This window comes from Oryctolagus cuniculus, chromosome 15 (genome assembly GCF_964237555.1).
Source record: "Oryctolagus cuniculus chromosome 15, mOryCun1.1, whole genome shotgun sequence".
Classification (NCBI taxonomy): domain Eukaryota; kingdom Metazoa; phylum Chordata; class Mammalia; order Lagomorpha; family Leporidae; genus Oryctolagus; species Oryctolagus cuniculus.
The window spans coordinates 16,612,842-16,637,209 of record NC_091446.1 but is presented as its reverse complement, the minus strand read 5'-3'; the positions used below and the strand labels follow the sequence as shown (position 1 = coordinate 16,637,209).

General features: G+C 43.9%; 1 protein-coding gene across 7 annotated transcripts in view; it reads right to left on the bottom strand.

Annotated features, from left to right (window-relative positions):
• NRAP (nebulin related anchoring protein) overlaps positions 1 to 23,662 on the bottom strand; it is a 70,441-nt gene extending 46,779 nt beyond the window's left edge. The window contains exons 1-14 of one of the 7 annotated variants that reach the window (XM_008270528.4): positions 23,163 to 23,662; positions 22,734 to 22,828; positions 22,101 to 22,188; positions 16,816 to 16,920; positions 14,717 to 14,821; positions 13,255 to 13,359; positions 12,463 to 12,567; positions 11,604 to 11,711; positions 11,267 to 11,347; positions 8,712 to 8,819; positions 7,648 to 7,764; positions 4,869 to 4,973; positions 2,944 to 3,051; positions 1,828 to 1,932 (exon numbers count right to left, since the gene is read on the bottom strand). In XM_008270528.4, the coding sequence (XP_008268750.2) occupies positions 1,828 to 1,932; positions 2,944 to 3,051; positions 4,869 to 4,973; positions 7,648 to 7,764; positions 8,712 to 8,819; positions 11,267 to 11,347; positions 11,604 to 11,711; positions 12,463 to 12,567; positions 13,255 to 13,359; positions 14,717 to 14,821; positions 16,816 to 16,920; positions 22,101 to 22,188; positions 22,734 to 22,828; positions 23,163 to 23,234 (1,407 nt within the window). In that variant the 5' untranslated portion in view covers positions 23,235 to 23,662. Of the gene's footprint in view, positions 1 to 1,827; positions 1,933 to 2,943; positions 3,052 to 4,868; positions 4,974 to 7,647; positions 7,765 to 8,711; positions 8,820 to 11,266; positions 11,348 to 11,603; positions 11,712 to 12,462; positions 12,568 to 13,254; positions 13,363 to 14,716; positions 14,822 to 16,815; positions 16,921 to 22,100; positions 22,189 to 22,733; positions 22,829 to 23,162 lie in introns of all 7 variants that reach the window. The other 6 variants (XM_002718751.5, XM_017348567.3, XM_017348568.3 and 3 more) reach the window with 6 other exon arrangements.
• Between the last annotated feature and the right edge of the window lie 706 nt (positions 23,663 to 24,368).

Genomic DNA, 24,368 nt, shown 5'->3' with positions numbered 1-24,368 from the left:
CCGAAAGGGATTGCTCTCTGATTAAGGGTCCATGCTTGTTTACTTAGTTCCATAGTTATTTTATCACCTTTAAGGCTACTGGACAGAGAAATCACAATTGCTCTTGGAAATGAATTCCCCAGACTTTCAGAACTCTAGAATCCCTCCATGAGAGGTGAGAACCTCAAATCAACCACACCAGAGTCGGGAAGGAACGTACAAGAGCCTAAGTCAGCAAGGAGAAGCCACCACTCAGTCCCTGCCAATTGCTGCCATGAAGGAACTAGGGCCTTGTGTCCCTGGGATTCCAAGAAAGATGGAAATACTAGATTTTATGTGAATTCACAACTTCTGTATGTTAGTTTACTTTTTAAGAAAACACTGGGTGGCCAAGAAAACACTTCTGCAACCTGGGATGTGGTTTATGGGCTGCCAGTTTAGAACTTGTCTCTAAACTCTATTAATATTTCCAATCCTGTCTAGCATTATTCCTGTATCAGCTTTACCCAGAGGGGCTGGCTATATTTCAGGTACATTGTTTGATCCAGAGTGTTACATAAACAAATGGAGCAGCAGTCATCCTATAATGGGAGTATGCTGTAGGAAGCTACCCCATTTAAATGGTGCTATTTAGTAGGCATGGTTTTTAGATTCTACTGCAAAAGCACTCAAATCTTAATGAGGTGTTCTTGACCAGCAACTTTCCCAGGTAATGTATGCAGCCAAAAAAGAAGGGAAGTAGCTTTGACTGTGCTCAAGTTTAATTTTGGGTTTCATTAAGGTAAAATGAATGAGTCAAATCAGCCAAACTTTCTGGGAAAAGGGGAAGCAAAAATAGGCCCTTTTTATTCCTCTACTTCTCAGCTCCTGCATGATTTCGCCTTTGAAAAGCTCCTTTCAGTCACCAGACACCAGACTATCGTTTGCCAATGATTGTGCTTCGATGTATTTGACACTACAGTTGACACTAGAGACACCAACTGAATCCTACTGCTTCCACTCTAAGCAAAAAGGAGACATGGGAAGGCTTATCTACAACCAACAAAGCCCAGGTCAATTACTGGAGTTGGGCAGATCCCAAAGGAGTTGAAGAGAAGTAGCACTGGGCATTCAATAAGTAAATGCTGAATTATTTGTTAAACTGTTGATTGACAGAAGATGAACTTCACTGACAAAGAACTATGATACCAACTTCTATACTATATTATACTATACTATAAAAAAAGAGTATAGTATACTATACTAAGTACTTAAGACAGTTAATGACTTATCTTTTTTCTGTACTCTTCTATATTTTCTAAATTTCCTATAATAAACTATAATCAAATTTGTATAGTCAGAAAACAATCAAATTATTAAATTGAACATACTTTGGGGACAAGTCAAACTATAAATCAATAAAACCACTGTCATAATAATGAAGGAATACATATGCTTTTCTATATATTTTCCTGAGAAAATAAGTCAACATTACCTCTTTCTCTCTGCTGAAGTCCATTTTATTTTACTTCTTTTAGTCCTTAACATACTATTTTCCAAAGATTTTTTTAAGGGATCATCATCACAAAGGAACAATTATTATGAATGTGTCCAGCAAACAAATCCACCAAATTTTAAGAAGAAAAATGGAACCTCGGGTTATTATCGAGAGAAAAACAGAGCTGTCCCCACTTTACATTGAAAAACCTGTTTCCAACCAGGCATAAGTAGAAAAGAATTTCCTTTTCTCAACCCCTTCAACTTCCTACAAACTTGCATCCTGTTTCCTTCCACCTTGCTGCCTAAGAATCACTCTCCTGGAAGGAAGTGGTGGGAAGAAAGTGGATAGGGCTGCCGAAGAGGACTTACGTCCTTTAGGGGAACCAGTTTCATGGTTGTCTGGTAGGATGGAGTGAGAGTGGCGGGGTAGTTGTAGTCGACAATATCATGTTTATAGTCAGCTTTGTAGGCGATCTGAAACACACAAGACAAAACAAAAAAAATCAGTCTCCACTTTCTTTTGACTTTGTTTGAATGTCACAAGAAATATTTTTAAAGTAACCAGAAGCAAATGAATTTCATTTTATCACCTCCAAGAAAAATTATGCTCATACTTTTGCCTTCAATTAATTTGAATTCTCCTTAATTAACTCAAAATTAGTTAACTTCCATCTGTAGCACATTTATCTTATTTTTCTTATTAATTATGGAATTCCTTGTCGTCTTTGTTAAAAAAAAAAAAGAAGAACCTTGGCACATGGGTATACAATGAAACAACTTCTTGGCTAAGCCCAAGAAAATAAAGAAAACTCAAGAGTCTTCAGAGTATTGAAATTCTTTTCTCAAGGTCTGAAAGTCCTTCTTGAGCAAGGATATCTGACATTTGTAAGTTTTCATAATGAAATCAGTTTCCTTTAAGTGTCTACCTCCGAGACACAGCCTAGTGCTTGCAAACCTACAAACTGGATTGACAAAGCCAAACTGAGGCAAACAGATTGCACACTATGGGGAAAATAGAGACCTGATCTATTTCGTGATTCCATGACCTTGATCAGTACCTAGGTACAGTAGGTCTTTAATGAACACAAAGATGGAATAAATGAATGAACAAAGAAACTAGCCAATCAGCCAGGCAATTCCAAATAAATCCCAACAGCATTGGTAACCTGGGGAATTTCAAGTAAGAATCACTCTCATCTATTTCTGTTTACCTCTCAGAAGTGGGAAGCTTTGTATCACACTAGATCAATTGTAATAGATCTAAGTACTCTTCAAACCAGAGCAAACAAAGATAAATAAATTGAAGCCTTTGAACATTTTCAGTGCTCTTACCTCGCCTTGGTTGTATCAGTTTACACTTAGAAACTCCCATGGGTCAATACTTACTCACTAGCATACAGATGTTCTTAAAGGCGAGGTGAGAATTGGCTGAATTTCTCCTGCCCGCCCCTCCTGCCCCACAGACACTTGAGCAGAAGGACTCACATTGCTGGCCAGACTGCCGACTTTCACAGCATGGAGCATGCGTCTGTCCATGCCAACGCCTTCATAGTGGCCTCTCATGTGGTTCTGGTAGTTTTCTTTGTATTTATTCTACGTGGAAACACAAAACTTTCAACATCAAGCCATTCTCTTCCCAACTAGTTGAAAGTAAACTCCTCATCTTAATGCATTCATTCCAACACATAAGTGATTAAATACAATCTAAGTAGCCGGTGTATCACTGAATAAAAAACAAGGCAAGCTTATTTTTTTAAAAGATACCTTCACCCTTAAATTTTAAGTGAGCACAAGAAGTTGGAGTAAGATAGGCAGACAGCATGCAAAGAAAACCCGCGTGGGGTCTGATGAGCACAGACAGCACAAAACAGACTTCATCTTTGTTTGTTTGTCTTGACATGTTGAGCTTTACATTTGCCAGATTTTTCCAGTGTGAAAACTCACACTGAGTGCTCCAGTGGACACACACTGATTGTTCAGGCCCTGTTGCCAAACTCCATCCATGCAATGCTACGAATCACTGCCTGCTATGGTCTCCATTTCTAAAAACTCTGGGCTCTCTGGATCTTCAGGCTCCACATCTGTGGATTCAACCAAGCATGAATCGAATATATCAAATAAAAAGTTCTGTATCTGTAGCGAATGTGTAGATTGTTGTTTTGTCATTCCCTAAACAATGCAGCATAACTAACCATCATTTACATAGCATTTACACCGCACTAGGTATTACAAGCAATGGAGAGATGACTTCAAGTCTTCTGAGGACGTGCTTAGGTTCTATGCAAGGACTAGGCCATTTTCTAGAAGGAATTGGGATAATTTGCAGATTTTTGGTACCCTCAGGGCATCCTGGAACCACTCCCCTCATACCAAGGGAGACTGGGCATAAAGAGTAAAACCTGAGCTTTGCCAATTTCTGTGGTGGAAAATCGGTCACCATGGCACTGTGTGAAATGATGCTACGCCCCAAACACCACTTATTCAATAAAGACAAGACCAAAACAATGACAAGAAGTCATAAACAGGAAAATTTGATACCTGGCTGATAATGATAAAATCATCAACCCTGGGAGTCCATTGAGTTTCCAGGCACAGGAGTATTTGAACAGGATACTATTACTATTCATCTATTAGTTAACGTTCACAAGCTCTCCGTGATGAAGACTGAATTAAGTTCATCTCTATTTGATTGAATTAATATCACCTCTAGAAAATGGGCAAAGTGGCTCAGAGTTTAAACAACTTGTCCATAGTACCTAGTACCAGGAATGTTGGCTCCAAAATCAGTGCTCTTAATCACTCGATCTATGCAAAATAAATGGCTCACTGAGCCTTCCAAAGTCCCTTGCAATTGTAAGTTCTATTATGTGCAGCTAGCTAAGCAGAAGTAAAATCACAGAATCTAGCATAGGTCGTTGATACTTTCATGAGTATGTTTTCAGACCTCTCTGAGAATTTCCAGATTTGCAAATGTCACTCTGGTATTTCTCTGCCCATCTGTAAGACAGGGAAACAACGGTGGCTCCCCAGGTGACGGTGGGGATTAAATGAGATCAGAAGCGCAAGTCACAGGCAGAGGGGATATCGCATGCTCAGCCAGGCTCCCTCCCTCGACAGGAGCGGACACTGTGCTGCACACAAGGGATGCAAGAGGACAAGGAGGACAGGGCCTGCCCTGAGGACACCACGTCCAGTGCGGGTGGGGTAGGGGAGGCTGTGACAGAGTTTAGCAGCTTAACACTCTGGAGACCCACCCCGGCAGGCAATCTTCAGCAGAACTCCTAGGTACTCAAGCCCGAGAGGCCATGCTTCTCCTGGACACAAGGCCACATCCACATCGACGGTCTCTTAAGGAGACCTGCATATTAAGCTCACAGAAGTGCCCAAATGCTTCGGCATCACCAACTCACATCACTGGTGAATTTTGAGATCTTGCTCACGTTCCTGAATTGAGGAGTTTCACAGTAGTTGATACTGTGACCTTTACTACTTTCCAGATTCTTCTTATACTCCACCTTGGAAACCAAACACCAGACGCACAACAGAACCAAACTTGAAGCCTCTCTTGAAAACAGCTCCAGGACTTGACTAGTAGGATATTTTTAGAAACTTTTCAACCCAAAATTTTGAAATACCAGGCATAGGATACCATGTGTTAATAGTATGTGTTTTCCTTTGTGAAAACAAATCGTAAGTAAATAATTAATTTCATTCTGAAAATTCTAGATATATAATACAATCCCTTTTAAGAACAAATACTATTAGATCTACTACAGCTCAAAAAAAAAAAAAAAGGCAAAACTAACATTAGAAATCAGGTAGTTGTCTTGGGAGAAATGATTTGGCAGGGTCACAGACGTCTGCTCTTCAAACTCAGTGCTAGTGTCCTATAGATGTGTCCACTGGTAGAAGTCCTTCCCACCGTATGCTCATGATACATGCACATCTATGAACGTGCACTTCAGTAAAATATAACTTAGGAAGCACCCTTACAAAGGCTTGTAATAAATAAGACCACTCTGATGCAAAACATCTTCTGATTTTAAATGGGTAGGCTATTTGAGCTCTCCTGAGTGCCTGGGTGGAAGATGTGAGGCTATCATTATTAAATAGACTCCAAGTCACGCCAGGTAACTGCAGAAGGCAAGTAAGGCTAGTTACCATTAATAGAAGTACAACTGGTCTGTCTTACTGGATAAATACAAGGGAGGGAATAAAACTAAAGGTTGGCCGGTGCCGCGGCTCAGTAGGCTAATCCTCCGCCTTGCGGCACCGGCACACCGGGTTCTAGTCCCAGTCGGGGCGCCGGATTCTGTCCCGGTTGCCCCTCTTCCAGGCCAGCTCTCTGCTGTGGCCAGGGAGTGCAGTGGAGGATGGCCCAAGTGCTTGCGTCCTGCACCCCATGGGAGACCAGGAGAAGTACCTGGCTCCTGCCATCGGATCAGCGCGGTGCGCTGGCTGCAGTGCGCCAGCCGCGGCGGCCATTGGAGGGTGAACCAACGGCAAAAGGAAGACCTTTCTCTCTGTCTCTCTCTCTCACTGTCCACTCTGCCTGTCAAAAAAAAAAAAAAAAAAAAAGAAACTAAAGGTTCCCTTGTGACTTCTTACTGGAGAAAATGCAACTTCATTTGTCATCACCTCTACAAAACTGTATGCTAGGAACATGCCTTTCAAGCATGTGAGATGCGTTGTATTTCCCATCACACGAAAAGAGGGAAAAATATACAAAACTGTAAATGCTAATTCTAGAAATGTGTTTTTATACTCATATGTTCAGTTACAGTACAGTGACCTAGAGAAAGGACTAAGAGGTTAACAGTGTTATTCCTGGGTGGTCAAACAGGGCTACCAATGCTCCAATTCAAGTTCTGTCCCTAAAAGTCTCTATGAACTAGAACTTGACTTTTCCAGGCCTATGACAAAGGGATGGCCTAAAGATCACAAAGGCCCCACCTAGCCCTAATGTCCTATGGATTGACAGCCAAGGTTGGCAAGCTTTTCTAATACATGACCAGATAGCTTTGTGGACTTCAGCTGGTCTGTATGTCAACTGTTCCACTCCACCCCTTGTAGCTTGAAGGCAGCCATGGGCAATTTGTAAACAAATATGATATGGCTTTGTTCCAGTAAAAGTTTTATTTGCAAATACAAGCTGGGGGCTGGATTTGGAACTCAGGTCGTAATTTGCTGACCTCTCATCTGAAGTATCAGAATCACTGGGAACACATGTTTAAAATGCAGCTCCCAGGGTCTCAGCACCCACCTACTGCCTCAAAGTGTCTGAGGCTTCTGATGAGCCTGCTCCCTGTGATCCTGAGCAGTCCAAGGTCAGAAGACCTGGGCTTCATGAACAAACAGCTTTGGGTAAAACTTGGGCCATCAGAGTTTGACAAAAAAAAGTTTTAGGTTATCTGCATCGGTTTCTGAGTTGCAGGTAACTTGTTATGTGAGCTCTTTTAATGGCCATAACTCTTCCCTTTGCCGGAGGATTCCAAGTGAAACGTCTTCAGAGTCCGGATAAGTAATACAAATGAGGGAAACTGCTGTGAAGAGACACTAGGGCAAGGAAAGGATATGAAGGGATTTTTCCTTACCACACAGTCCTCACAACTAAAAAACAAATCCTTAACCCTGGGTAACCCAAACAGAACACAGCCCTCTGGCCGGCAGTTCAGCCTGGGAAGGAAGGGGAATTCACATGGACACACAGCTTCTTGGAACTTGGACTGCAATACAAAGAAAGCCTGTGTTTGAAACACTCTTTCTGATCTTGGACTTCTGCTCCATAGGACCAACATTTTAGGGGTCTTCAAACAGTCTGCGGAAAATGCACATCACCCTGTCATTCCATTTCCCACAAACTTTTTGAAGTTCCCTTATCCTGTTATAAAAGCTTGATCAACCAGCAGTCTTTCTGGCAACTAGAAACCCATTGCCTGGCATGTTTTAATAGCAACCTCCCTGCAACAACTGGGGAAGAAAGTTTTGGACCAACAGAGAAAGATGTCATGTGTTTGGCTCTAGGATGAATTATTAATTGCATTGTGCTGCATATTCATTCTTTGGAAACGGGTCACCCCATGGGCAGGGTATCTTGGTGTGATACCCTTTATTGCAAGGTTGCCCTGTGCGCTGTCCACAGGAAATGAAGGGTGTGACACACGGGTGTGACTCTTGCTGCCTACGCACCTCGCTCACCAACTTGTTCACACTCTGAGCCCGTTTGAGAACCAAGTTGTCTTGCGCTGGGAGAGAGTGGTAATGTGCCGCGCCTTTCATCTTCTGGAAGTCTTGCCTGTATTTTACCTGAAAGAAACACACAAGCAGTTGTTGCTTCCATGCTTTGCGAGGGAAATTACTCCAGAAGTATCTCAGATTTAATGTCAACATTTCATGCATGGAATTTTTTGAAGGAAAAAAATGCACGTGGGCTTTTTTCTCTGTTGGCTCTACAAATAACTTGGACTTTTTTTTTTTTTACTAAAAACTTGCTGATCCTTTTCATGCTTTATAATTTTTTCATTGGAAAAAAAAGATTTTAAAGTGATTCTAGCGAGCAATGTTAAGTCCAATTCCATTTCAGGGTTTCAATATCGTTTCTCACTCCACTAGTAATGAGAGGCCAAGTGAGTCAAGTCTTCACTTCCATGCTCAGGGCAAAGGTGGCGCTGTTCTGGTAACTGGCTAATAACTGAACAGTAGCAGAATAAAGAGGAAGGGCCAAGCAGGTGAAATGAATGCTGGGTTCTGATTAGGGACCAAGTTCAAGTTGGCGTGTTAAGTCATCTCACCAAGTTAATTATAGACTATCAGGGACTGCCAGCTGGCTAACCTTTAGCAAATAAAAATCACTTGATTGCTGGATTCCACCCAGTTTGATAACCATGCAATGTGTTTTAATCAGCACTTCTCCTAAAACCCTCAATTTCTAAGTAGATTCTCTGGTGAAGACACTTCCTAACCCTAGTTTATGGGGTTGGACAATCCTTGATATTTGAATCAAATGACCTTCAGTTGAGAGTCAATGCTGTGTGTTTACGTCAGTCTTCTTGGAAGCAGATAAAGGTGACCAAAGAATCCACACAAAAGAAGCAGACATCAGAGCTTCGACAGGAATTGAGGGCTGGGCTAGCACTCTATGTGGACTCAGCTCTAATAAATCTTTGTGTAGGGCTCAGTACCCACAGCTTTGGAAGTCTCATTTCTCTTCTGCGCCTCTGTGTTTCTTTGGATTGCCACCGTGCGGTACTCACATCACTGATGAGTTCGTTGGCCTTCTTGGCGTTCTGATAGGCTGGGGTGATCATGGCTGGGAAGCTGCCCTTTCCCCTGGGCTCATCATAGTCCTCCAAGTAACCCTGCTGAGTCAATCAAAATCTTTAATCAGTAATGCTCCCTCCTTGTCCCCATCCATGCTGGACATTCCAGTGGTGTCCATGTGGTGGCTAAGATAGACTTGGAGTCCAGCCCACTCACTGGAGCCCAGCACACAGTCAGCAGTAAATAAATGGTAACTCTTATCATGATCAACACCATTATTCCACAGGGGCAAATCAAGATACTTGACCAATCTCCCAGGCCCATGCTTTTACAGAACATTCATTTCTTAAATGACACCAGGAAAGTGCATATTGGAGCCCCATGGCAGACCTATGCAGAAAGCATGCTGTGCCAACCCAAATGCTGACTCCCCCCCGCCCCAGTGATATATGTCATTAAACAGAAAAGGAGGACCATAACATCTTTGCAATTTGGTGGGGAAAACTTTAAACTACCATAGGATTATCTGAAATGGGACCAAGGGTGGATTTCAGACTAAGAATTGTCATCTTAATTTTTTTCCCTTTCCCTTCTCCCCCCCCCCCCACCCCCATCACCTAATCATTCCCACAAAGGGTAACCTTCCTGTTCATGAAACCATCATCATGTGACTAGGGTAACTCTTCCTTGGCAGCCAGATGTACATTAAGACAGCCCTCACCCCCAAACCTACCCCAGGCAGAAGTAGCTGCATCCCCCTCTGTTCTCCCTGCATTGGCACACAAATTTGGAACAGCCCTTACAGCGCCCCCTTGTGCTCATGACTGTCTCGGCGGCCTCCTCAAAGCCAGGGCCTGCCCTCTCCAGCACCAGGCTGGGATTCTGGCACACAGTTTTCTAAGTAAAACAGCTGTGTCAAATCAAAACACTCAGGCCTCTACTCTCCCAAGCATGCAAACTCTTTAGCCTGGGTGCTCCTTGTCATCCGGTTGCCACAATGATCTGGGCCACATGTTGTCAGTGAAAAAAAAGCTCTCAAATTCTGTGGTAATTTGCTCTATGGTTTTACCCATTCTATTGTTTTCTGTATCTTTATTTAACACAAACATGCACATTTCACATATGTGTGGATGCATACATGTTGTGCATATAAAACTTTTTTTCATAAGATACCTAAACCTGCAGAGGAGTTTCTTGGCTGGGAATAACAAGTTGATTACATGGCGTAGTCATTTTAATGAGCATTTGATAGAAAGGGGCCTGAGCTGCTTGGCATTCAAGGCACTACAGATATTTATAGCTTATCTGTCTGCCTGCTTCTCTCTCCCTCCCTCCCACACATGCCCAGGCGGGCCACACTAAATCATACAGTGAAATGCCACACTAGACTGTGGCCTCTCAACAGCTGCTGTGGTGTTATCAAACAACACCCACTTTGATTATTGCACTTGTTACTATGAGGCCTGAAAATTCTCTCGAGGTGGTCTACTAATCAGGAATCAAGACTGTGGATGGACTACATGCCTTCTATGTGAATAGGCATGTCTAGATACACACATGACGTTATATGAGTGTTGTAACTAGTGGTGCTCTGGATTGTCAAAATATGGAAGAAAATATTTTTTTCTGTCAAATGTAGAAGCCAGATTTTTTTAAATAAAACTGATTTTTAAGAGTTGTCCTGAGTCTTCTAAACAACAATTTAAGACGTGAAACCATTAAAAATATGCTTTCATTGAGTTGAAAGCTCTAGAAGTCCATTTAATTAATTAAATATAGGGTTCAATTACATGGACTTTCTAATCCAAAGCCAAGCATTGGTGCTCAGGCAGACACTCGCAATCCTCACACACGTCCTAAGACTCCCACAAGCATACATTCAAGTACAGCAACTTGTTTTTCTAAAGAAGAGAAATGAGGGCTCTGTGGCTTCCTCCTACACATCAGGTAGGATGTATAAGAGATGTATGTTGAGAGCCTGCCCCCTGACAAAGAACTGTCCAATGAGGGAAAACATCGCCTAAACTCACAGAACATACTCTCCCAGGGTACACACTGGCTCTTCTACTACTCCTACTTGCAACTTGCTTCCTTTCGCCCCTCCCACACCTGGTTAGGGAGCATCAGAAAGTACTGAGGGATATGCAAACACAATTAGCTTGCAATTGTTATCTTGACTTTTCCACTGCCTTCAAGATGTGGTTCGCTGAAGAAATTGGGAAAAGGGTTTGCACTCTCTGCCATACTGCTTTTTCTAGCCACCTAGGTAAGAAATTTACTTTCTACAAAAACAAGCCTGCTACTTGGTGCTCAGAGTTTTGGAAGATGTGTTTTTATACCCTTCACTGTTTAGAATCTGTTTTCCTAAATGGATCAAATTGAGTCCTAGATAATTGTTTTATTGCTGTTTTCTGGCTTGGAAAAACCCGTATTTCATCAATAGAGCAAAGAAAAACCAAAGTCCAGCTGTGTCCCAGGCTACAAGCGATGAAGCTGAGAATGGGCTGTGGAAGAGGGTAGGTTCCCAGGAAGTTATTTCATCACCTACCTGGCCATACTGGTCTCTACGTTCCTTTGAGGCCTCAGCCATGCCCCTCATTTCTTTCTGATACTGTTGATGGTATCTCACCTGTTTGCAGGGAAAGGACAAAGTCGAATTTAACCCCACATGCATGGGTGTCAGAAGAGTAAAACTGAATGTCTTGTACAATGCTGTTTTCTGCATGAGCCTTGGGAGTGTGTCTTAGACATAAAAGTGAAGTGCCAGGTCCTCACAAGAAAAACATGAAGGAAAGCTACTTCCTGGCTCCAAGGTGCATGCAAAAGTAGGCAGGAAGCTGAACTCCCCAGGCCCTGTGACTTCCTGCTTCTTCCTGGGCACTTACATCACTCGCCAGCTCATTGGCTCTTTTGGCTATCTGGTAAGCCGGTGTGATCATGGCAGGAAAGCTGCCCTTCCCCCTCTGCTGTTCGTAGTCTTCTGTGTACCTCATCTGCAAAACGAAGGAGAAGAATAAGTGAGTCACATGCCACGATCCCAGTGTCTGCCAGCCCAGCTTAGTGAAAGCCTGACACCCCGCCCATGCCTTGCCACAGCCCTTACTTCCCGAACAGCATACAGCTTGATGGGCCTGTGAGTCTTATTTGCTTTTTTATTCCCACAGTGCCTGGCACATGGAGACAACTCTGGAACTCCACATACACTTGGGTTGCACCTGCAGTGGACCAGCTGGCGGCTCTCGGCCAAGGAATGAGTCTCTCGCCCTTGAGCCATATGGAGCATGGGAGAACAAAGAAGCTTCTCAACCTTGGACGTAGGCCAAGTCAAGAGGAACCTGCTCACTAAGATGCCGCTGGATTTGTGCTTCAACCTTCCGTTCAGCACAACACTGAGTTCGTATTCTTACTGTGCTGCACAGCGCTTGGGGCTTTAAAAGGGCAAACACTGGAAACTCCTCAGGAATTATGCTCTCTGATTTGCAATGGAAAGAGAAAGTGCTTTCAAATTAATGGGATCCAACTGGTTTGGTGCTAATCTGACCTGGCTTTTTTCTCTAAAGAGTTTTCACAAGGTCTATGCTAAGTGACTTATAGGCCTGTAAGAAACTTCTTAGAGAGTTCTTCCTGGCACCCATACAGCACTGGGGTGTCCGCTGCATTTTCCCTTCTTGCTTCTCCAGGAGAGAAAAAACAAGGAGGGATCTGCAATGAAATGCACTGTGGCTCGGCCCCCATCATTCTTACATCACTTTGGAGCTGTCCCCCTGCCTTGGCCCGCAGCAACTCCGGGGTGTCCGCCACCGTGGTGAACGTGGAGATGCGCTCGTCATGGCCTCGCTTGTATTCCACCTGTTGGAGACACAGCGCACAGTCCAGGTCGCATCCACCTCACAGCATCCGTGAGGACCTCTCCTTGCAGCTCTCCTGAAGCCACAGCGTCAGGCTGCTTCCATCACAAACCTGGCCAAGTCTACTACAGCAGCAAAGCATCTGTGCCAAAGTGCTCGGCCCACGAGAGTGCCTGGCACCACTCAGCATTTCCGAATTGTGACTCCCTTAATTTTGGAAGAACCACATTTAACAGGGCTATTGCTTTCCTCATTTGACAAATGAGAAGTGAAAGAACAAGCAAGGATAAGAAACTGGCCCATGATAGCAGGTGGCAGAGCCAGGCTCAAATTGCAGCATTCTGGCTCCAAAATCTGAGCTCTGCACCAGAAAACGATGCCATTCCTCAAATGAATGTGCCATCCAGTCAATAAACACCAGTGTCCTTACTGCTAAAGCAACCCTAAGGAATCTTTTGGTTCCAGTCTTCGGGTGAGCTACACGGTCTTCCCTCCAGTCTAGAGATGTGGCCCAGTCAAGGCACAGGAAATACATGGTGGAGAATAAACAAGAGCAGTTTAATCCACAGTGCAGCACTAACAGTATCTGCAGCCCAGAAACATTCCTTCATGTTTCTTTCTGAATCACAGAGGTTCGTTAACCACTAAAATGAGCGCAATTGATGGCAAACAACATCCAGATACTCACTTGACTTGCCAGCTGGTTGGCTTTCTTGGCCCTTTGATAAGCAGGTGTGATCATGGCTGGAAAGCTCCCCTTGCCTCTCTGTTGCTCATAATCCTCTGTATATTCCTGCTGGCCAGAACCAACAGCAACGTGAGCATCACTGGGATACTGGACGAGAACTAACGAAAGTGCAATAAACCCAATGGAACTGGAGTCAGAAGGTACTTGGGAAACATTTTAGTCACTTGGAAGAAATCTGAAAATGTATTAACTGGCCATTTGAATAACACCACTAACACTGAAGAATTCAGCTTCCCCAGGACAAAGGGTTTCCCCGCAATGCTTGTCTCAGGGGGTAGGAAGCTGCACAGCCACTCTTCACGCAAAGGCTCATGCGATAACTCAGCCACGAACACACGGAGCCATGGCTGTAACTCTTCCCCTACAGCACTGGCAGTGACTCATCTACCCTTTTTACCTCCTCACACTGTTGGTGTCTCTGGGGATTTGTTTTCCTCATGAGGCACAGCTCCTTAGCATTTGGGTTTCTGTTGCCTTCTCGTCTTTTTCTAAAGGAAAGTTCGCAAAGACTAACAAGATTTGCCAAAGTAGATTCTTCGAAGGGGAGGACCTGAGGGCACGGTGTGTGCATGGTGAAGGATCTTGGAATTGGCCGCTGTTAGTGCTAAGGTTTGAACATGTCCCCCTAAATTTCACTGGTGGAAGCTTTCTCCCCAAAGTCTTAGGCTAAAAGTATTTGAGAGGTAGGACCTTTAGGAGATGGCTGTATTGTGAGGGTTCTGTCTCGTGGACTCATGGGTTATCCAGGGAGTGATGCTTGCTGTGTTTTGCCTGTGATGCCCTTGTGTGTTTTGCCTGTGATGCCCTTGGCCATGTTGTGATGCAGCAAAAAGACCCTCACTAGAGGCTAAGAAGATGCCAGCCCCTTGCTCTTGAACTTCTCAGCCTCCAGAACCATGAGCCCAATAAACCTCTATTCTCTATTAATGACTCGGCCTTGGGTATGTTGTCATAGCCACAGATGGACTAAGACACACAAATACCCGCAAAGTGTCTCTTACAGTTCTGAGGCTGTGGTCTACAATGGGCCGTCAGGGCTGGTTCTTTCTGGAGACACTGAAGGAGAACCTTTCTTTGCCTGTTCGAGCTTCTGGAGTCCCCCACATTCCTTGGTTGCTGACCTCAAGTGGCTTTGACCTCTACTTCTGTCATCATATCACCTGCTGTCTCCCTCATGAAGACCCTGTGATCACCCTAACCCTCCAGGATCTTCCTACTCAAGATCCTGAATCCCACTCCAAAGCCTCATTGCCCATGTAACGGGATATACACATGGGTTCCAGGGGTAGGGTAGGGGAATCTTTGGGGAGAAGTGGCATTGTTCTGTCTTCCACACTCTTAAAAATACAAGAATATTCCAGCCAGTGGCCAAAGCAGTTAACATAATTTCTAGGGCCTTTACCTCTCCAAGAGTCTTCCGAGCCTCCACCATCCGCACGATTTCGGGGTCTGGCAGGGCTCCTGGGCACCAAGCATTTCCTTCCCTGTATCTAGGCCAATAGGCTGTCTGGAAAGGAAACACACAGATGCACACAAATGTATCCCCCACACATCTGGTTGGCGAGATCCTCTTTCTCCCCAGAACTCCCAGAAACACTCATGTGCATTGTCAAAATAAGATATTCTCTATAAATGACATATACCTATTGGTATATGGTAGGCCTCAGCTAACTAGAATGTTTGTCTTTTCAGACTACAAAATGACCTAATGTCCTTAGCCATTGAACTTTCTGAGGTTCACTTGAGTCCTAAGAACAATTCCAAATGCAACTTAACATTTCTTTGCTTATTGCACCAAGATTGGGTGGGGGATTCGCTATGGAGGCCACTCTGGGATTCATCAGCATTGTTCAGACAAGCTTCAAAAACCCAGCACCTGCACGTGCCTGACAGCTGACAACTGAAAAAGCAAAACAAGAAAGATAAAGTTCCTCTTCTAAGACACTTAGACTCTATCTTGGGAGATAAAACTAATACGGGGAACAAACAGCACTCAGGGAACACTTAAGTGTTAAATGTTCTGTATGGATAACGAATACAACAGGAGTTTTTCAAAAAGGGTCCATGTGAGATGGGTCCAGTTCTCAGCAGGAAAACAGACTTGGAGCTGGGCATCCAAGTCTGAGGTCATTACCAGAGGCAGAAGCAGAAAGAATGGCAGCTACCCTGGAAGGGCACTTCCATGAAGGCAGGGATCTCCATGTTTGGTTCACCAGTGTATCCCCAAAGCCTGGAACGGGGTTCAGTAGATATTTGCTGAATACATTCTAGGACTGTACACATGCCCTTTGACCTGGAAACCTCACTTTTCACTATCTATCCTAGAGAAACATTCACTTGGATCCCAAAGAGGTCATGAACAAGGATGCTCATTGCTACCCTGGCCATCAGTAGGATTGCGCGCTGCATCTGTTCTTACTGGTGCATCCGCTCATCACAGCTTAAGGATGCTGACCCCAAAACAGCTGCAAGATCCTGTTGTGCGAAAAACACAAACTGCAAAGCAATGGGTGTTGTTTCAGGAAGAAATAAAGGTACAGATACTTCAGAAGAAATACACATATGTAATTTTCAATTAAAAATAATGGCTGATATTAACTGTGCTTACCACTCTTCTGAGACCTTTGACTATATCTACTCTTAATGTCCACAAAAACCTCTGTGAATTCAAGACTATTTGAAGTTAACTTTATAGATGAGAAACCTGCACAAGAGTGTTCAAATAACTCATTCAGGTCCTTAATACTATGTCCAAATATAATCACGAGAAAGAGAGAGAAATCAGGAAAGATAACTGTTAGAGATGATAGATGATAGATAGATAGACAGACAGACAGACATAAATGAACAGAGAAATCTGGAAGGATACCCACAAGACTGATAAAAGACTGTACTTCTGAGGGCACTGAGATTGGAGGAAGCAGATAATGGGTTAGTTTTGTCATATTTTGATTCTTTTTACAAGAAAAATGCCAAGTGTTATGTGTACAATTAAAAATAAATGGCTGAGGAATTTTGAAATGATGATGTTGGTGGTGGGAAGAGAGTCAGTGACATCCAGGAAGGTATGCATGACCCCTGTGAGCACGCAGGCTGCAGAGGCAGACCCGGAAGAGGGAAGGCCACTGTGAGAGGGCCTCACAAAGGTCAGGGCAGGGATGATGGGGATCAGGAGGAGGACAGCGACGTGGAGAGGACGAGAGGAGTTGCGTGCAGTGTCAGAGAGAAAAGGGCTTCAAGCCTGGGTAATTATTCCCGTGCCAGAAACGCTGTGGTTGAGAGGGAGAAGACAATGAACTTGGACTGGAGCAGAAGCAGCTGGGATGACACTAGGACATGCTGATGGAGGTCTTCCACAGACCACTGGAATTAACAAACTGGATAGAAGAATACCTAGTCAATTTTCAATTAATAAGAATAACTTCCATAATGACACATTTCATTTGCATAGAATGTTGTTCTCTTTTTTCCCCCCAAATCCGTTAATCACTCTCATCTTACCTCATTCACCGGTGGTTGCCTGTTAGGTGCACCTGCCCCATCCTTTGAGTTCATGTCCCAATGAAAAACTGATTTAAATTGCTCACCATCTTCTGCGTCATTGATCTGCATGATGAAGGTGTTGTCATAAATGTTTCCACCAGAGAAGAGAAAGAAAATAGACAAATAATGCAGAGTGAAATTTGGGTGGTTTTCCTAAGTCTCAGCTGCGAAGCATCTTGGATGCAGTACGATTCAGCCTGTACTGCCAGTCTCTCTGCGCCCTCGTCAGTGCCATCGGCCCAGCCAGAGGCACATATACAGCATCTGCTGTGTGCAAATCTTTAAGGAGCAGCGTTATTCCAAAGACTGGGAGTAAGTCTCTGTGAGTCCATCACACAACACTAAGTATTGAGGTTAGAGTAACCTAGGAAACAGTGGGCATTGGCACGGTGGTTCTTGACTTCAGTCTACTAACAGTACCCAGAGGGCTTGTCAAGGTGTTGGCTCTCCAATTTCCTGGAAATATTTTCAATGATTTCTAATTATACCTTTAACATTTTTGTCTGTGATACACCTTGAGTTAATTTTTGTGTAAAGGTACGAGGTAGGAGTCATGGTTCATATTTGCTATACAAACTCAATCAGGCCAGTACCAGTTATTGAAAGATTCTTGCTAAATTGATCTGCAGCTGTGCCTTTGTCACAATTCAAGTGACCATATATATGTATCTCTATTTCTGGTCTCTGTCTTCTAGCCCACTGGTTTCTCTAGTTTTGGGTCACCCCTACACCGGGTTACTTACTACTGCTTGCACTATGGTAACCAGAGTACCTCCATTTTGTTCTCCAAGAGTCCTCTGGCTATTCTAGAGCCTCTGCACTTTCACATCAATTTTATAATCAATTTGTCAATGTCTGTTTAAAAACAAGATTTTTATTGGCATCTCATTGGAGGAAACAGATCAGTTTGGGGAGAACTGACATCTCAACATCTTCATGACCTTGGCCCAGACAAAGATTTCTTGAAAAGAGTATAAGAAGGGTTAACCAAAAAAGAAAAAAATGGAAGATCGTAGGTTCAGATCAATAAGTCATAATTTATTAGGTCTGAGATGAGACCCAGAAAGCTGTCACTTTTCCAAGCTGAAGTTTAAATCATCAATTTTACAGAATGAGGAAAGAAGTTCAGAGAAAGTTAAATACAGGAATTCCATTTCCCCATCGATGGCACTCTCTGTCACTGACTGTCAGTGCTTGCTACTGCTTACTGTCGTTTTATGCAGTTCCAACACATGCATTTTAAAATATACAAACAGAGAGACCTCTCCATGCCTTTTTCTTTGCATTTTAAGAAGCTATCCTGAACCGTACATAGACCAAGGAAGCTTTCTCAGCAGCACTGCTACTTCAGGCCAGCCCATCATTTGTTGCAGGTGACTGCCCTAAGCATCACAGGACGCTTACCAGCGTCCCAGGTCCCTGCCCACCAGTGCAGTGGTAGCCCCTCCACTGAGACTGTCCCACGTGTCCCCAGACATCACCAGGAGCCTTCCTGCAGAACTACGTATTTAGGGAATCAGAAACACACGGCACAGGTGGATGCCACGTCCTGTGGCCAGAGCACACTGTGTACTGCCCTCTTCCCTCTTCCCCCCATGAAAATCTACCAAGGGTGGAGGGGTTCCGGGCTGGCGCTGTGGCTCAGTGGGTTAACGCCCTGGCCTGAAGCGCCGGCATCCCATATGGGCACAGGTTCTAGTCCCGGCTGCTCCTCTTCCAATCCAGCTCCCTGCTATGGCCTGGGAAAGCAGTAGATGGCCCAAGTCCTTGGGCCCCTGCACCCACGTGGGAGACGCGGAGGAAGCTCCTGGCTCCTGGCTTCGGATCGGTGCAGCTCCAGCAATTGCGGCTACCTGGGGAGTGAACCAGCGGATGGAAGACCTCTCTCTCTGTCTCTGCCTCTCTAACTCTGCCTGTCAAATAAATAAAATAAATCTAAAAAGGGGGGGGGAGGGGTCCGCCTGCCTCCCCCATGGGCCTTGCCTGAGGTTCACAGTTTCACTGAGGAAGGAGGGAGAGGAAAAGAAGCATCGATGTTATCAGTGAAGTAAGGAAGCATTAAAGGCTGAAGTTCTTGCTCGGACTGGGAGAGGACCTCGATGTCCTGGTCTTCCAAAAGTTCCATCCACCGCTACCAAACAAGAAATGGTGTCTTACCAAATATTGATTTTTTTCAAAGAGTGACCATATAGGAAACAGAAAAATGCAACTCTGCTTCAAATACGAGCTCCAATCTTTACCCCGCTCTTCTTCTTCATTGCCATCTCGGAAGCATCCCCTTCCTTCCATTTTTTAGCACATTTTTTAGCACATGTTGGTGTTTGATTCAGCTGGTAAAGAATCAAGGGAGGGGCCAGCACTGTGGCAGTGCCAGCATCCCATATGGGCCCCAGTTCGAGTCCTGGCTGCTCCACTTCCAAGCCAGCTCTCTGCTATGGCCTGGGAAAGCAGTAGAAGATGGCCCAAGTCCTTGGGCACCTACACTTGAGAAGAAGCTACTGGCTACTGGCTTCGGATCGGTGCAGCTCTGGCTGTTGTGGACATCTGGGGAGTGAACCAGCGAATGGAAGATCTCCCTCTCTCTGCCTCTGCCTCTTTGTAACTGCCTTTCAGATAAATAAATAAATCTTTAAAAGAAAAATAAGACTCAAGGGAGGAAAAAGTGGCCCATTATGTACCCAAGGGTACTTGTAAGAGCTGGGACCTAAATGAGACCTGGTTGTCCATTTCAATTTTTCCCTGGTGGGAAAGAAGTGATCTCAATAGTCAACTGTTTGGTACACACACATACATACACCATATCCACATAGCATACACAAGCACGTACATACACCACACACATCAGCACACATGTCCACACACCATATACACTCACACATGTACACAGATACCATACACGTGCCTGAATATATACATCATGTACACCTATGTAAACATATATGTACACACATACACCCACCATATATACACCTTCATGGACATATACACACACACATATACACACACCACAAACACAAATGCCACATTCAAACACATATGTACACTCGTGTGTATATACATACACTCCATATGCATGTACATAATGCCTGAAAATACGCACACACACACGTGCATGAACACATATCACAAGCATACCTATATACCTGCATAGGCACATATCCACACCTACACACACACATACAGACACTTCCCACATGCACCCACGCATCCATACACACATACACAAGTGGTCGCATACATGCAAATGAAGGCACACACACAAGCCTTCTGGGAAGCTCACGTGATTGTCTGTGTTTGGAAACAGGCTCAGTGATAACCCTAGCCTTGTTGCAGGTTGGGCCTGTCACACACAGTTAAAAGAAAATGAGGCTACTGCTATCCCAAAGACAGACAGACACTGTGAGACCTGGTGCACGCTCTTAAGGTGTGGACCTGCCCTTGGAGGCTTTGGGTGGCCTGGAAAAGTGCAGACACTGGGGAGCTTTTGTGTAGAGAGCATAACACACAAGCAGCCTTCCCCCTGCTTCATCTGTCAAACCCCGCTATACAACTGCACACTCATGTGGCTATTAAAAAACATACTTCGGGGCCAGCGCCATAGCTCACTTGGTTAATCCTCCGCCTGTGGCGCCGGCATCCCATATGGGTACCAGGTTCTAGTCCCAGCTGCTCCTCTTCCAGTCCAGCTCCCTGCTGTGGCCCAGGAGGGCAGTGGAGGATGGCCCAAGTGCTTGGCCCCTGCACCCGCATGGAAGACCAGGAAGAAGCACCTGGCTCCTGGTTTCAGATCAGTGCAGCACCAGCCATAGCGGTCATTTCGGGGGGTGAACCAACGGAAGGAAGACCTTTCTGTCTCTCTCTCTCTCTCTCTGTCTATAACTCTACCCATCAAAAAAAAAAAAAAATACTTTCTCCTGGGGAGCTTGCCACCCTCAGGGTGTATATGGAAAGAGGCCAAGGGTACGGGTTCTCAAGTCAGAGAGATCTGGCGTTGTGCCCAACCGGCTGGGCGAGCCAGGGCAGGTCGCTTAACCTGTCTGAGGCTCAGCTTCCTCAAGTGTAATACGGAAACGCTACAGATGTGTTTGTGAAGAATAAAGGAAGCAATGCCAAGAGCTGAGCAGAGGGTTCGGCACTAAGTGAGAGTTAACTCCGTGTTCAGAACAAAGTCCTCAACCAATTAGCCATTCTATGGTCTAGCGAATGCTTAGAAGTCAGTGATAACGTGAGTAACCCTCTGTCTCCTCGTCAGCAAAGTGGGATAATAATAGCATGCAGTGAATGAATGAAGCACTTCTGCAGTACTAGATGTGAAGTACTAGAAGTACTTCTGCAGTACTAGGGCTCGTTAAATAAAAATGGTAGGAAGCTCACAACTGGTGCAAAGCACTGAGTGAAAGAAGGTATCTTGGCAGCAGGTGGAGAGAGCCAGAACGCAAGGACACAGGCCCTGTCTACTGCGCGTTTTCTTGAGGCATGAGGACAGAAGTCAGACAGAGCGGGGTAACATGAGGAAGGAAATCGTGGGTGAGGATGGAGGATGGATTACTAGAGAGCCTTCCATCTCTGGGTAATGTTCTAATTTTAGACAGCCACTAAAGCTGCACCCCCCAGGGCTACTTTTCATGGGGACTGGGCATGTTATCACTAACAGAAGCAAGAGTTCAGTCAACAGATAGCTGGTCTCTGACAAAACTCCAGTGTTGACTTCTCAAGAGGTTAGGTCCCTCAACATGGCTTCCTTGTCTAGTGTCTCATGCCAGTTCTCCACGTCCCAAACCAACCTGCATTTCCCAATCAAAACATCCTTGACCTAGCTCTACCTCCAAGGGGAAAGCAAAGCTGTCAATCATCTGAAACAACTGCCGAATTCAGACAGATTTAAGAGAGTGGATCTAGAGATTTTTAGATTTTCTGTTCCAAAACATCACAGGGAAAAGAAAAGAAAGGTCCTTGTAATATTTTCCAACTATAAAAACTTCAAGTATTTCACATCTAGTGTACACAGACCCCATCATAAAAACCATCACTATGGTGTCCAGGGCTGGTATACCAGAATCCAAAACCTCAAATATTCAAACCAGAATACCCAGAACAGTTGTTACTTAAATGTGCTTTGCAAGTGTATATGGAGGAAATGAGTAGGTTCACATATAGACAGAGACACTTAAAAACCTAACAGGTGCTTGAGCCAAGGGATTTTCTTTAAAGGCTATTTTGAAATGGAAAATGAAGTAACTTACCCCACCCACGGCCTCTGGAAACTTCCTTGCATTTAGATTTAATGGAGTGTAATAGACACTTGTGAAAGTGTTGTTCTTGGGGTTATGGCTACAAAAAATAGATTTAAATCAAAATTAGAAATGCACTTTATCCAAGATGATTGAGTGACTAAAGGTACAGTCATTCTTTTAAAAATCAATAAATACAAAATTTAACAATTAACTTCATTAATTTCATTTTCCAGGCAATGACTGTTAACAGAAAAAAAGCACAAACCAATAAATTACATATATACAAAGACTGGAGGTGATCACTTGGAAACCTCTTGAAAAATAGGAAAGGATTTTTAAGTTACTTAAAAGATTTTAAAGTTTTATATGCATATTTGTGGCAAATGCATCGTTCTGCATATCATTTAATAATTTTACATAAAGTTTTAGTGGACTGAATATTTTACTTATAAGAATTTTGACTTTTTTTTTTTTTTCATAAAATTCCATCTTAGGTTCGTCGGTGATTGGATGTAAGTGGGTACTTTTGAGAAGACATTTCTTGGAGTCAACCCTGGAATATACGATCTAAACCTACAGTTGACTATTTGTTGAAAAATAAACAAAACTCAAGAAGCAGTGGGAGGGGCATCAAACACTTACGCATGACAGTACGGCTTTTTCTGGTGACTCACAAAGTTATTAACAGAGAGCATCATCTTGCAAACTTCACAGTGAAAACACGCTTTATGCCATATCTAGAAATTACACAGAACAGAAGGAGCTATTACCTTAACCCTCCACCCTGCAATTCAGGATCTTTATATATTGTAGGGTTAAAAAAAAAAAAAGCTTGAGCTTTAGGGATAAAATAATTACATTTTACAAAGTAATAACCACACATAGCTATACTATGTTAAGTAAATGGATAACTGTTTTTGAGACAACTTGGAAGACATTGAAATCTGTAAAATGATGATGATAACACATAATTTTTTCTTGTGGCTCAGAAAATTAAAAACTGTCCATGTGTGAGAACATGAATTTCTCATGTCTGTTATCATTCCCAAAGGCCAACCAAGATCTACTGACCTGATCAATACAATTGATCTTCTCTGCAGGGTAAACTCCATAGCCACACCTAGAACAAGCTTGCACGTTCATCTTGAAGTCTGAAGACCGGAAACGAAGAGTGGCAACAGGCAAGAAATCCTAAGAGGCCCCTCAATCTACTTGTTCAAGTCTTTCCAAATCCTGACAAAATCCCCAGTGAATTCCTGTGGGCACCTTGATCGCTCAGAATCCAACTTCCACCTTCCTTTGCTGACCTTCTGGTTTGGAGTCAGTGGCTGGACGGTTTTTAAAGCTGCCACTTACTCCACCGGCTATTTTGGCCACTCCTTTAGCACGCATGCGTCTGGGAAAGAAGGTGGAGGTATTTCTAGCTGACATGATTCTCTAAATAGAAAAGTGAACTCACAACAGCATCATGTTGGTGTGGATCACCAAACCCTGGTGGGTGACCAGCCAGCTTGTATAGTATTTTCACCCTAGCTGTGATCATGGCCCAAGAAAAGAGCTTAAAGGAATACACACACACCCTCATCCGATGATCAAATTAAGGAGGCTTGTTTCATGTGTCCTATGACTAAAGCTGACAGGCCAGCTCCCAAAAATGTACGGACTATATTTTAGGAAAACAGAATTGATTCACTGCCCTGGAAGGGTAAATACCATGTCTGCAGGTTCGACTTATCCGCTAAAAAGCTTTACAACAGTGAAACTAAAGCCTTAATGAGACATTAACAGTGGTTTAACTTCTACTAGAATGCAAAAATTAAAACATACAAAAACTCCTTGTACTTAAGTTTCTGATTTTATTCTGGAATCTTCCAAAAGGGCCTTTCTGCTAATGCCCTGTCTCATAGGGTGGCTGGAAAATAAAGTTCCTGGCTTTGTGAAGCTCCTCCTGGCCTTCAGTCTCTGCCTACATGTCTCCTTATCATCTAGAAAGATCTTCCATAGAATGGCAGGTTGCTCATTCCCATCCCTGGCCCACCACCTTCTATTCCCTTAGCCTGCTCTGTCAGCTTCATAGCAGATATCACCCTCTGACATATAAAACATGGATGTTGTTGTCACTTCTGCCCCCCTGGCACCCAGAGCCGGCCCTGGTCCTTAAAAAGTATTTACTGAAAGAATGAAATACATTTAAATTCACACCAGGATGCCTATGGAAGCTGGGTGTGACACCATAGGAATCAGTAGAGATGAGCACACACCCCCATCCTGAGTCCC